Below are 12,255 nucleotides of genomic sequence, written 5' to 3'. Positions count from 1 at the left end.
CCAGCGTGTTTTTCCTGTACTCCTTTTGCTATTCTAATTTTTCTAGTCCTCCCAGTTTTGACCCTTGCCTGTTTCTGGATTCTGTACCTGCCTGCCTGACCATTCTGCCTGCCTTGACCACGAGCCTGTCTGCCACTCTGTACCTCCTGGACTCTGATGTGGTTTTGACCTTTTGCCTGTCCATGACCATTCTCTTGCCTACCCCTTTGGATTATTAAACATTGTCAGACTCCAATCATCTGCCTCCTGTGTCTGCATCTGGGTCTTGCCTTGTGCCTTGATATTGCAATTGTGTGAAACACAACCATCAAAATGAAAATCAGGTTCCTCCTAGTAGATATCTGATTCCATGCAATATATCTGCACCCAGAGAACTCATGGATGACAGTAATGACTGTTGACAGCGGGCAACTCATATTTCTGGCAAACAGAATAAAGTGATAATATCAGGAGGAAACTCAGTGGAGAGTGGTTTGACAGTGATGTGAGGAGAAAGGAGCTAACGACTAGCTTAAGTTTGCATAAGAAATATGAGAAGCAAGGGCTAGCTAGTGTTAGTACTGGGCTGCAGTGATGTGAGTAGAAAGGGTAAGCTAACATTAGCGCTATGCTGCAGTGATATGTGGACAAAGGGGCTAGTGACTAGCTTTAGCATAGCGTTAGCCCTGGGCTGCAGTGATGTGAGGAGAAGGGGCTAGTTAGCGTTAGCTCTGGGCTGCAGTGATGTGCGGAGAAGGGGCTAGTTAGCATTAGCTCTGGGCTGCAGTGATGTGAGGAGAAAGGGGATTGTAAGTGCTGAGCTGCAGTGACGTGAGGCGAGAGGGGCTAGCGTTAGCGTAGCACTGGCCATGGTTAACGCTGATGTGGCGTGAGCTCGTGTCAGGGCTAACGGGTAACTGTTATGATGTCACCCAGCCCAAATTATACTCATACTGTATGTTTACTAGAATTTTGTAAGCATGACTGCTGATACTGTAATACAAGCCAGGTAGCTCAATAGATGTAGCCTACCAATTTCCCGGACCCAGATTAAGCCTATTCCTGGACTGAAAAGCATGAAACTCAATGGGAATCTTAAACTTAATTGCAGGTTTAATCTGGGTGTGGGAAACTATTCCTGAGATTGAATGATAGTGACAACAGCGAGTTGAATAAGACAGAGTATTCTTCATCCTGCTCCCTCAGAGACAGACTGACAAAGGTTCAGACAGACAGAGGCGCAGATGGAGCTATAGACAGGACTTTAGCTGCTGAGGCTCTGATTGAGTGTGATTGAACCACTGTGATGTCTAGAGTCCTAATGTTTTTGGAAAATGACCAGCATGAATGGCACAGATGCCTGTCATCCTATCTGGGACGCGATGGCGACAGCAACCCACGATGCAGCTTGAACTCAGATGGGAAAGAGAATGAGAAAGATTCAGACAATAGCCTCAATTTTTGCTGTTTCTTAAAGTGCACAGAACTGTTATTTTAATCAGGATGTAAATTGGGCTTTTTGATTCAGAATCTGAGAGGTGAATGACATAGATGTCACAGTGCTGCATAAAATGCCAAGAATCAATGCCAATCCTGTTGACTGTCTGTTGCAAATGGAATGGAAATGGAATGTTGATTGATGGTCAGTCAAATGTTACCCCTAATGACCATGTCTCGATAGAATGCCAGAAGACATTGATTGTCAGTAGAAATTAGAATACGTGTGTCTTGTCAGTAGAATGCTAGCATGGTCCGTTCCTGCCTGTCTTTCCGAGCTGTTCTCTTACACAGACAGAAATAGCTGATCTATCTCTCGCTCTCTGCGACACATCAAATAGAGGAGCGGTGGTGTGAGAAAGAAAATACCACCTCCTCAGAGCAGTGGGAGTGCAGCAGTACACACAGCAGATTCCTCCAGGAGTGGAAACAGAGCTGGCTCTGCTTAGTTTTCTTGTGACAGATAATTCTGTTACGGTGATGATAAACCCAACATTCATCTCTCCTTATCGCCACTAACACAGGCTCACGTCCACGCCAGACGCTTCTTTGCTATCGTCATCGTTGTATAACACTGTAAAGACGGTTACATGTATGCTGTTGATGTATGTTCTGCTCTGACTGTGTAATCTATAGATGATGAATTTGGAAGTGTCTGTGGTGTTGCACACCCACGGTGCGTTTCTCTGTCCAGGTGTACGGGGAAAACATCGTGAATTCGTTTCAGGTCAGGAATACAAAGAAAGTAATACACCACTCAAAACATTTTTTTTACAGAGCTGCACTTCTGCAGTCAAGATGAAGTTATTTTTTTAATCAAAGGGACAGTTTTTTTGGCTATATAAAAAGCTATTTAGAAACCAGAAACTAGACTGATGACTGTGTGTGCTTACATCTTCTGGTATCAAATACAGACAGAGTGAACAAGATACTCACAAAGTTCAATTAAACAGTTTACAAGAATCACCGACTTCATCAAGAGTTTGAATCACAACACTGTACACTCGGCCATTTAGAACAAGTTACTGTCAGAAAAGACACAGAGACAGAGTCCCTGACTCTGACACTAACAGAAGGGCACGACAGAGTATGAAAGCGAGGAAAGGTGTTTGGCAGTGCAGAGTTGTATGCAGAAATCGACTACGACGATTACAGTAATATTAATGCGCATTAAAAGAAAACAATTACAATATGCTTGTAATGTCCTTATATTCCTCCTCCATACCCTTCCTTCTTTCCTTCTCTATATAGCTTTCCTTCACTAGAGTGATAGAGTGTGTAGTATACAGTATGTACAGTCCAGTGTGTGAGTAAGGCGTGTGTGAACTGAATCGTGAGTGCAGAGTTTGAGTGAGGGGTGACGTGAGTATGTGCGGTCCAGCCCAGTCCACTCCAGTCAAGTATTCGGAGTCCACTCCAGCCCAGCCAAGTCCCGCCCAGCCACGCCTAGTCCACTCCACTGAGTCCATTTCAGCTCAACACAGTCCAGCATAGTCTGGTCTCGAGTGTCTGGCTTTGTCCATTCATGTCTGGTCCCAGTTCAGACCACTGGGTTTGTGTACTGGGTTTGAGCACAGTATGTGTATTGGTGTTGTAGTGCAGTTGGATTGTTGTGCAGTTGTCTCGGCAGTATGGCTGTTTAGATGTTACTTGCTCCCTGCGGATGTATAGTGTGTAGTCCTGGCACTTTTTCCCTGCTTGTGTGTAGTTATATACAGTAGTTGTGTAATAGTGTAATAGTATGCTGTACAGTAGTTGTGTGGCCCTAGCACCCAGTTTGTCAGTTGTGTAGCTAACTGTGTAGTAGTTTACTGTAGTTTTGTACTGTTGGTGTACTGCTATGTAATCCAAGCAGTTTGATCCTGCTTGTGAAATGTTGTATAGTTCAATAGTTGCAAAGGTGTGCAGTCTTAGCAGTTTGACTCTGCAGGTGTGAAGTTGTACAGTTCTGTGTACTAGTATGTTTGTATAGTCCTGCAATGTGAGTAGCTGTGTAGTCATTAAAGTTCCAATGCAGCCGTTTTTATCTCAATATCATATCATTTTTGGGTAATAATTAAGTAACCTGTCAAAAAAGAAAAACAGCTTCTTAGAAAATAACAATTTCTCCAGCAAGAATTTAGCTCAGATTGTCTGGTTAATGGTCTGAGTGGGGAGGGGAAAACTGAAAACTTGCTGTTTTTGGCAGAGACGTTTGTAACTCTCTTTCTTATTGGTCTAACTAATTTACCAACTGGTGATGTCACCAGGCAGGCTAGAACTCTATCCCACCAAAACAGGCTGAATTTCAGGCGGTCTTCTCAAAAGGATCTTATACTAAAGGGGCATTACCATAATTTTCACAATTTCACAGTATTATATCAACCTCATAGTGTGGAAACATACACTGAATATAAAACACAGAAAAATCATGTTTTTGACTGCACTGGACCTTTAACAGTAGTTGTGTGGTTTTAACAGTTGGACCCTGCGGGAGTGTAGTTGCTGAGCTCTCTGCGTATGGTGCTGAAGGGCGACAGCTCCAGCTCTGTGGTACACTCATGTTCATTATCATCACTAGCCGTGCCTGAGGAGTGGGCATGGTTACAGCAGCAGCAACAACAACAGTCCAGGAAGGCCCTGCCTAGCGGGCGACATAATAACAGGAGCAACACAGGCGTCACTGCCGCCCGGCAGAACAACAACAGCTGTGACAGGAGGTGTAAGACCGCCATGGTCCGCTCCGGCACGCCCGCCGCCATGTATGCCGATACGATGTTACAGATGTTCTCCGGGACCACGCAGGCGCCGTACACGATGGCGAGCGCCACGACGGTACAGTTCATCTGACTTTCTAGGCGTATCTGCTTCTTGTTGCCGCGGACGCAGGCCTGCTCGGCGCGGCGGATCTTGCGGGCGGTGACGAGGGAACAGCCAATGGTGAAGAGCGTAGGGAGGCAGAAGTAACAGCCGAAGCACCACCAGAGCCGTGCGCCCTCGTAGGTTAGACCCAGGATGTAGAGTGTATCTGGGAGCGATGTCGAGATGCGCACCACGCAGCGCTCCATTGGGGGGTCATCTGGGAGGGCGGGGTCCTCGGTGACCAGCTGGCGGATCAAGAGCTCAGGGAGAGCCAATAGGAGAGCTCCGATCCAGATGACGGCGAGCTTGGCTGTAGTGGAGGTGCAGTTCTCGATCATCTCGTAATACATCTGGACATTGGTGGCTGCGCGGAACCGGTCAATGCACAGAGCGCACAGGGTGAACGTGGTCACACCTAGAGATGCCACCTGGGGACAAATACAGGGAGAAATGGTTAATGGTTTATCACAAAGACAAGTGGTTCATCAGAATGTTGACTCATCTGACAGTGTACACCAAATAGTCCTTTTTCATTTTACTTTCACAAAGATGACAACACAATTCATAGAAATCTCACAGAGGATTGTACTGAGTCTTTCCTTGAATTGAAAGAACGCATTAAACTGAAAATATATGCCAAATTGTAAGCCTTTCAAAGCTTAGAAAACAACTCATTCAGAACCAAGTCTCTGCTATGCCTTGGTTCGAGTCTGAAAGACTGAGGCACAGCAAGGAACCTGGAACGTATCCCTCTCCATCTGGAATCACTTTGACTGTAGTTACTACAGGGAAAACTAACTGTAGCCAGACCCAGCTGCTATGGTCTGTATGGTCCTGCTCTGTGATTACTGCTGCTGCAGTTTACTACATAAATAGTAAAGCTGTGGAGGTTTCTCTCCCTCACCCACTCCCTCTTCTCGTTACCTCACTCTCCTTCTCTCATCTCTCTCTCTCTTGTTCTCCCTCCTCTCTTGCTCTCCTTCCCCACTCCCTCCCCCCTCTCTCTTCCTCTCTTCTTCTCTCTATCTGTTAATTAGACTAGTGTTTCCCAGACGTCCCTGGGAGGCCACAGAGGCTACAGCCTTCTAAACAGTAACATCCTGCAGAGATAGAGATAGAGAGGAGAACCACACATGGACTATGGATCTCTGCCAAAGCAGCTACTGTTCTAATGAAGTAGAGCCAAAAGAGAACAACACTGGGTCAGCCATTAGAGAGACGTATGAAAGGAAAGTAAATACCTGCATGCTATTGTACAGTATGCTCCGGTAGACTTCAAAGAGATGTGACAGTGTGTAGGTATTTCTAATCCTTTTATGAGACATTTTGTTACCTTGCACCTGGTATATACTCCTGTACACTTCAAGGACCATAACTTTATTTTTTTCTGTTAATATTAAAACAGTAAAACTGGCAACAAAAAAACGAGTTGGTAAAACATTGATTTAACCAAAAACTTGGTTTATATCTTGTAAACAAGATCCCTCTTCCGTGGTGACTAATGATGACCTTCAGCCTGTGCTGGTCATACAGTGTGATTGGTTGCTTTAATTACAGCTAGAGAGGGCTTCCTGCTTCCTGAACAACCACGCACCATCGCATCTGTGTGCCAAGTGACTGCCTTCGAGCCCTACTCTGCTTTGTACACTCACACAGGTGCCAAAATTGTGAATATTTCATAGCCTGAAGACAAGTCTGGAGACAAGTCAAACTAAACACTGTTGCTTAACTGAAAGCTGTGTGTGTGTTTGTGTGTGTGTGTGTATGCGCTAGCCTAATTATTCATACAACGGCCTGACATCTTTATAATTATTAACAGGCCAATTTGGCAGACCTGACCCCTGTCATGTCTGCCTTGTCTGTGGCCATGCTCACAGTCTGTACAGCACCATTGTCTGTCCTAGTTACTTATATTGTACAGCAGGTAATAGAGACATTTCCCCTGTTGCTAGTTTAATAATGGCCCACGAATTCCCTGATTAAGCTCCTCTGAGCAGTTGCCTTCAAAACCCATGTTATTGATTGGAGTTTAATGGCGACTGAGTGACTGGGGGCCCCACGGCGGGCGGCCATGTTGGATCCTGAGCGGCTGTCATGGTAATGACTCTCATCTATTGATAAATGGTGCAATACTCACAAATGCACACACACACACACACACACACACACACACACACACACACACACACACACTGAGCGCATTAATAAGCTGAAGACAAAAGCTATTAAAGTTCAGTTCTGTTACAGGCTGACTGCGTCTGACCCTCCCTCTCTCCCTCCTTCCCCAGACCATAACTCCAACAGGAGAAGCCTAGGCCCTGGCTGCCACTCTGCCACGGGGGATCATCAGTCTCTCTGTACAGTCAGGGAATGGATCATCACAGAGACAAGCTAGCAGACAGGGCTAAATGTGGACCTGAGCACTCTTATGACTCCATGACGTAGCCTCTGAACTGTAACACTGATTTAATGTTCACTGTTTTAGCTCTATGTGTGATACGGTTAGCCTAGGTTACTGTTGAGATGAAGCTCATGGTAAATGTCTATTACCAAGTGGACATTACAGTTCTATTCTATTCCATTTGGTTCTACACTGGCTGTGCATACACATGATTCACACAGTTATAAATAAGTCAATATTTAATTTCTGCTTCTGTAATAATTGTGTTTGATTCTCTCTGGGTTGTGATGTTGTTTATCTCTAAGGTCATCCTCTAGCTAACAAATAGCCTGAATGGGATAATTATCACCCATCATCTACAAATACTAATTATATACACTGAATCATTAACATAAATTCCAATGAACTATCATGTATGTGCCCATCAGGAGGGACAGATAATGTGCTGTTGGATGAAGTGCATATGTGGGAGTGTGTATGAGAGTCCTTTTATTTATTTAACTAGGCAAGTCAGTTGAGGACAAATTCTTATTTACAATGACATCCTAGTGTTCCTAGGTTAGGTTAACTGCCTGTTAACAGGGGCAGAGCAACAGATGTGTACCTTGTCAGCTCAGGGATTTGAACTTGCAACCTTTCGGTTACTAGTCCAACGCTCCAACCACTAGGCTACCCGTCCTTCCCCTAACCACAGTGAGCACGTGCAGAGAGGATCACTGTGAGTAACGATCAGTGGAGGGCAGGCCATCCCACCCATCTGGAATCTCAGTACGCCCTGCTACCGTGTGTGTGTGAGAGAGGTTCTGCGCGTGTGTGTGTGAGAGAGAGAGAGAGAGAGAGAGAGCGAGAGAGAGAGAAAGAGTGCCTAGGTGTGTGTGAAATTTAGTGTGTGTTTGAGATTCTGTGCATGTGTGTCCATAAGTGAGAGAGATTGAGCCTGTGTATGTGTGTGTGATTGAGCCTGTGCAAGTGAGCGCCCACATACATGGGTGTCAGGGTGATGAATGTCTAGCTATTAACACCAATCCCAGCACAATGCAGTCCTCCACCTCCGACCTCAATGGCTCCCAGTAGAACGTCTATTCCCTGCAGCAGACTGGGATGAGTTTATCTCACTGCAGACAGCAGCACCTCAGCCTCCCAGTCTCTCTCTGTCTGAGAGTGGACAAAGCTGCTGGAGAGAACCCCTCTATGCCTATCTGAGCCTCACTGTTCACACTGAACTTATAGAAGCAATATCTTTACTATTCACTACTGGCTGTTGATATAGGCTATGCTGCAGACATTAGCCAGGGACGTGATTCACATAACAGCACTCATGACGCACAAGGGCCTCTTCCACTCAACAAATAGCCTGAATGGGATAATTATCACCAAGCCCAAACCGGACGCGCGCGTCCGCATGCGCCATCATGCGCAAATTGATTTTGTCCCCCCACACCAAACGCGATCACGACACGCAGGTTGAAATATCAAAACAAACTCTGAACCAATTATATTAACTTGGGGAAAGGTCGAAAAAACATGAAACATTCATGGCAATTTAGCTAGATGAAATGCACAAGGTCCTCTACTCCGACAATTAATACACATAAAAAGGTCAACCGAATTGTTTCTAGTAATCTCTCCTCCTTCCCGGCTTTTTCTTCTTTGGACTTTATATGGCGATTGGCATCTAACTTTCATAATAAGGTCTATTACCATAACTGACTGACTGACCTCAGTTCATCTTTCAATCACCCACGTGTGTATAACAATGAGCAGATGGCACGTGGGTATATGCTTCTATAAACCAATGAGGAGATGGCACGTTGGTATATGCTTCTATAAACCAATGAGGAGATGGGGAAGGTAGGACTTGCACCGCGTTCAGCGCCACAAATAGAACTCAATTCTATTTTAGAGCTTGGCAATGCAGACGCTCGTTAGCGCTCGCGAGCAGTGTGGGTGCAACGCTAGCATTGTGGTCAGCATGTTAGAGCTCTGCTCATCACTGGAGACTTGATTACATACATACACACACTCACATACACCACATGAGCAGGCCACAGAAGCCACGCACACACATACACACACCACAGAGAGATCCTCCCATCAGTGTCCATGTCTCAGTGGAATACTGTAGCAGCTCTCCTCCTCTCCTAGCTGTCTGTATCTAATGCATTATCGTCACCGTGTTAGCTGTGTGGTCATGTACGTGCGTACGTGTGTCTTCGTCTGTGAGTCTGTCTGACTGTGTCTGCACACACATCCGTGTGTGGGTGGGTGTGTCCTGAGTCAGTGGGCAATGCAGCCCGAGGCTTCCTCTCCTCATAGTGGAGTGTTCTCTCCCACATTCTGCCTGTGGAGTGACTTTACTCCCCACTTAATCCACATACAGTCACAGTGGGTCAGGTCAGCACTGCACTGGGCTGAGGACACGCACGGACACACACATGCACACGCACGGCCGGACGACACACACGCATGCACTGACGTATGCAGGGACTCATGGGCATGCACGCACTCACCCACATGCACGGAAACCAACCTCCACGCACGCACGCACGCACGCACGCACGCACACACACACACACACACACACACACACACACACTAGCCAGACGGTCTACTCACACCTTCTTCAAGCGCTCCTCACCGCACACCTAGTGCTCTACTTAGAAGTCATGTTTCTCTGCTGCAGAAACCCAAAACCATCCACCAGCAACACTAATACACTGTAAAATGAGATTAGGAGTTATGGGAATAACAAACGGGTTTTAACCCAAAGTTACAAAGTAAAGGCATGACTGCACAAAGAGAGAGAGAGAGAGAGAGAGAGAGAGAGAGAGAGAGAGAGAGAGAGAGAGAGAGAGAGAGAGAGAGAGAGAGAGAGAGATACAGAAGTGGGAGAAAATGAGGGAGAGAGATACAGAAGTGGGAGAAAATGAGGGAGAGAGATACAGAAGTGGGAGAAAATGAGGGAGAGATAGAGGGAAGGATTAAGTGTGTGTGTGTCATGAGGTAAGGGAGGAGGGAGGGATACCACTTCCATCCAGCAGCCAGCAGGTGTATGTAGCGATGTCACACTGGGTGTCATAATGAGTTGAGGTAACATCTGAGTTTGGTGGGAACTCATCTTGTTTATTATTGTGCCGAGGATGGCTAATCCCCTGTTAGGGTGAAATGGATTAGTGCCATGTTCACTGTGATAGACTTTTCTATCACAACTTGTTCTGAATATGACAATACTGTATTATAAATGTGTACTAGACAATGCAATACTACTTGAAATTGTGCCTATGCAAAGAGAAATGTGCAGATGCCCCTTCAGCCACCAATATAGGAGACAATCTGTAGTAGAATAGAATAGAACATAATAGAATACCTCCAGATATGGCACGATTTTACACGTGAAATCTCCCAGTAGCCAGGACTTAGTCAATTCATGGAAAATGACAAGGGGCAGACAAAAGAAGACCACTACAAAATCCCAGATGGCCAGGTTAGCTATGAGAGAGTTGGAGATGCTCTTCATATAGTAGTTCTGACACACGATGCACAGTATGGCTATGTTCCCTGCTATCCCAGCGAGGAAAATGACGGCAGAAACACCCGTGATAGCATAAGCTCCAAAGGTTTCACTTGTCACTGGGTAAAATGGGTTTTTGATTTCGCTTCCAAAATCTGCTGTGTTGGGAGGGGTCATTGGAGTGGCATCCCAAGGGTTTTCCTCCCGGTAAGTAAACATCTCGTTTCTCCTGGTGAAGAAGTCCAGGGGTAGGTCGGTAGAGGTGAGAGCTAGGGGCTTGGGTATTGGTTCCCATGGAGAGAGAGGGGGGTCCAGCCCGCCCACTGCGCTGTGCGCCTGAGATAAAGCCATTGAGCTTTTGTTCAACACTTTTCTCCCCCTCTCCCTCTTAAACGCCTTCTTCTGCTCCTCTTTTGTGCCTCTCTTGCGTCTGTCGCTGTCCAGTTGTCCCCCGCGCTGCTGGCCCATTTCTGGGGGCTTAGTGATATTGTATCTACCTGCCGTCCCCATGGCAGCGGCTGCGCCAATCTCCCTATTCAACTTTCTCCTCTTGTGGCGGCGCACCAGGTCCCTATGTGGGGTCGCAGAGTAATCCCCCAGTGTTAGTGTTCTGTTGGATTGGTGTTGTTTTAATCCTACATGCCTATGTTTTGTTTCATCCGCAATTAAGCGCGTCCTTCTCACAGAAGTAGAATGAATCTTTTCAATCCATGTTTGAATATTCTGTTTGGAGTAGGACGTACCTGTAGCGTGTCCCCCGGGGCGAGTGCTGTTGTAAACTGTGTTTTGGGGACCTTCTCTGATGGCTGTGTGAGCGGTCCTGTGTGTTGCTGTGGCGTTAAGCCCATAATAACCCCCCGCTGTTTCTCTAGTTCGCATGTCGCCATTCTTTCTGAGAGATAAGACATGTGCATTCCCCAACAACACACACAGCGTCCTCAGCACCAGAGTCCGCATGGTCCAGATCATAGCGCAGGCAGAGATATCCTCCTCAGAAAGCCATCGTTATCTCGGTGAAGAGAAAAAGCCCCCGTTCAGTCTACACCCATAATAACAAAAATTACACTAAACTTAAACACTCAATGTAGATCCCAAACATCTTATAATGTTTGTAAACTTTTAGCTCATATCTAAATTCGGCGCACTGGGTTTGGTCTCCGCCGTGCTGTTGTTCTGTGCAAGCAGCCGCCACCTCCTGTGAGATGTATTTTGTCAAGCAGAAAGCGCCATGCCTTACCGAACTAGATATCCCTGCAAGGTCCTCATGGCACAAAATGCCGCTAGCAAACTCATATTACAGCGACAATATGGTCACATGCATCTCATCTCCATAAACAGCAGATCACCGGACTTTCCCTTGTGAGCCGAACAGGCTGCACTGGCTGTGGTTGGGTCGGGCTGAGAGTCTCACAGACTGTGCGGCGCTGATGCTGTGTGCTGCTGTGTGTTTGTTACACAGCTGCGAGCTGAGAGAGAAGAGAGGCGCGGCTCTGGCTGGCTCTCTCTGTCCACTCCGTGGAGCACAGAAGTGAGCTGGGTGTCTCGGGGAGGACTGTGGAGGAAAATGGACTCCCCTGGCGGCTAACCCTGATCTGTCAAACCGCATCTATCAGATCCTGCCTCCTGACTACCGCCGCTGGCAGCCAACCACGCCCGATGACGCGCACTCGATAAATATATTATCATCATAATTACACATAGCAATATCGGCGTATACTGACACCACCACCTCTTTCTCCATGGTTTAACAAAATATTCTGGGTTGAAACTATTCTGATGTCTATTTGTTCGATATCAGTTATTGTGCAAAACATCTGCAGTAGCCTACAGGGTATGTATACACATCCCAGCTAGCACATAAAGTTCGACAACCATATGTTTCTTAGAGCTTGGTGAGAGGGTGGTTGTCCTATGGTTGTTTTGCATACAACCTTTCTGGGAATGGTGTCGAATAGTTGCTTGGCTTTGGAGCATTCTCAGTACATTTAAGGAACTTGACAAAAAATAAATAAATGGTTTTCTTGGT

At 46.3% G+C, this 12,255-nt stretch overlaps 1 protein-coding gene across 3 annotated transcripts; it reads right to left on the bottom strand.

Annotated features, from left to right (window-relative positions):
- Nucleotides 1-2,636: 2,636 nt before the first annotated feature.
- On the bottom strand, nt 2,637-11,986 carry LOC106576108 (prosaposin receptor GPR37). 3 transcript variants are annotated; one of them, XM_014152995.3, is made up of 3 exons: nt 10,086-10,191; nt 9,744-9,870; nt 2,637-4,745 (listed from the first exon to the last, which is right to left on the bottom strand). In XM_014152995.3, exons 2-3 carry the CDS (start codon nt 9,834-9,836, stop codon nt 3,930-3,932), a joined length of 909 nt encoding a protein of 302 aa, XP_014008470.1. In that variant the 5' UTR covers nt 9,837-9,870; nt 10,086-10,191; the 3' UTR covers nt 2,637-3,929. The 3 variants fall into 3 exon arrangements, with proteins under 3 accessions (XP_014008470.1, XP_014008468.1, XP_014008469.1); XM_014152993.3 differs by lacking the exon at nt 9,744-9,870 and having other exon boundaries at nt 10,086-11,986; XM_014152994.3 differs by lacking the exons at nt 9,744-9,870; nt 10,086-10,191 and adding an exon at nt 10,973-11,985.
- Between the last annotated feature and the right edge of the window lie 269 nt (nt 11,987-12,255).

This window comes from Salmo salar, chromosome 17 (genome assembly GCF_965601325.2).
Source record: "Salmo salar chromosome 17, fSalSal1, whole genome shotgun sequence".
NCBI lineage: Eukaryota > Metazoa > Chordata > Actinopteri > Salmoniformes > Salmonidae > Salmo > Salmo salar.
Note: the sequence above shows the minus strand (reverse complement) of the source record. Positions and strands in the feature narration are given on the sequence as shown.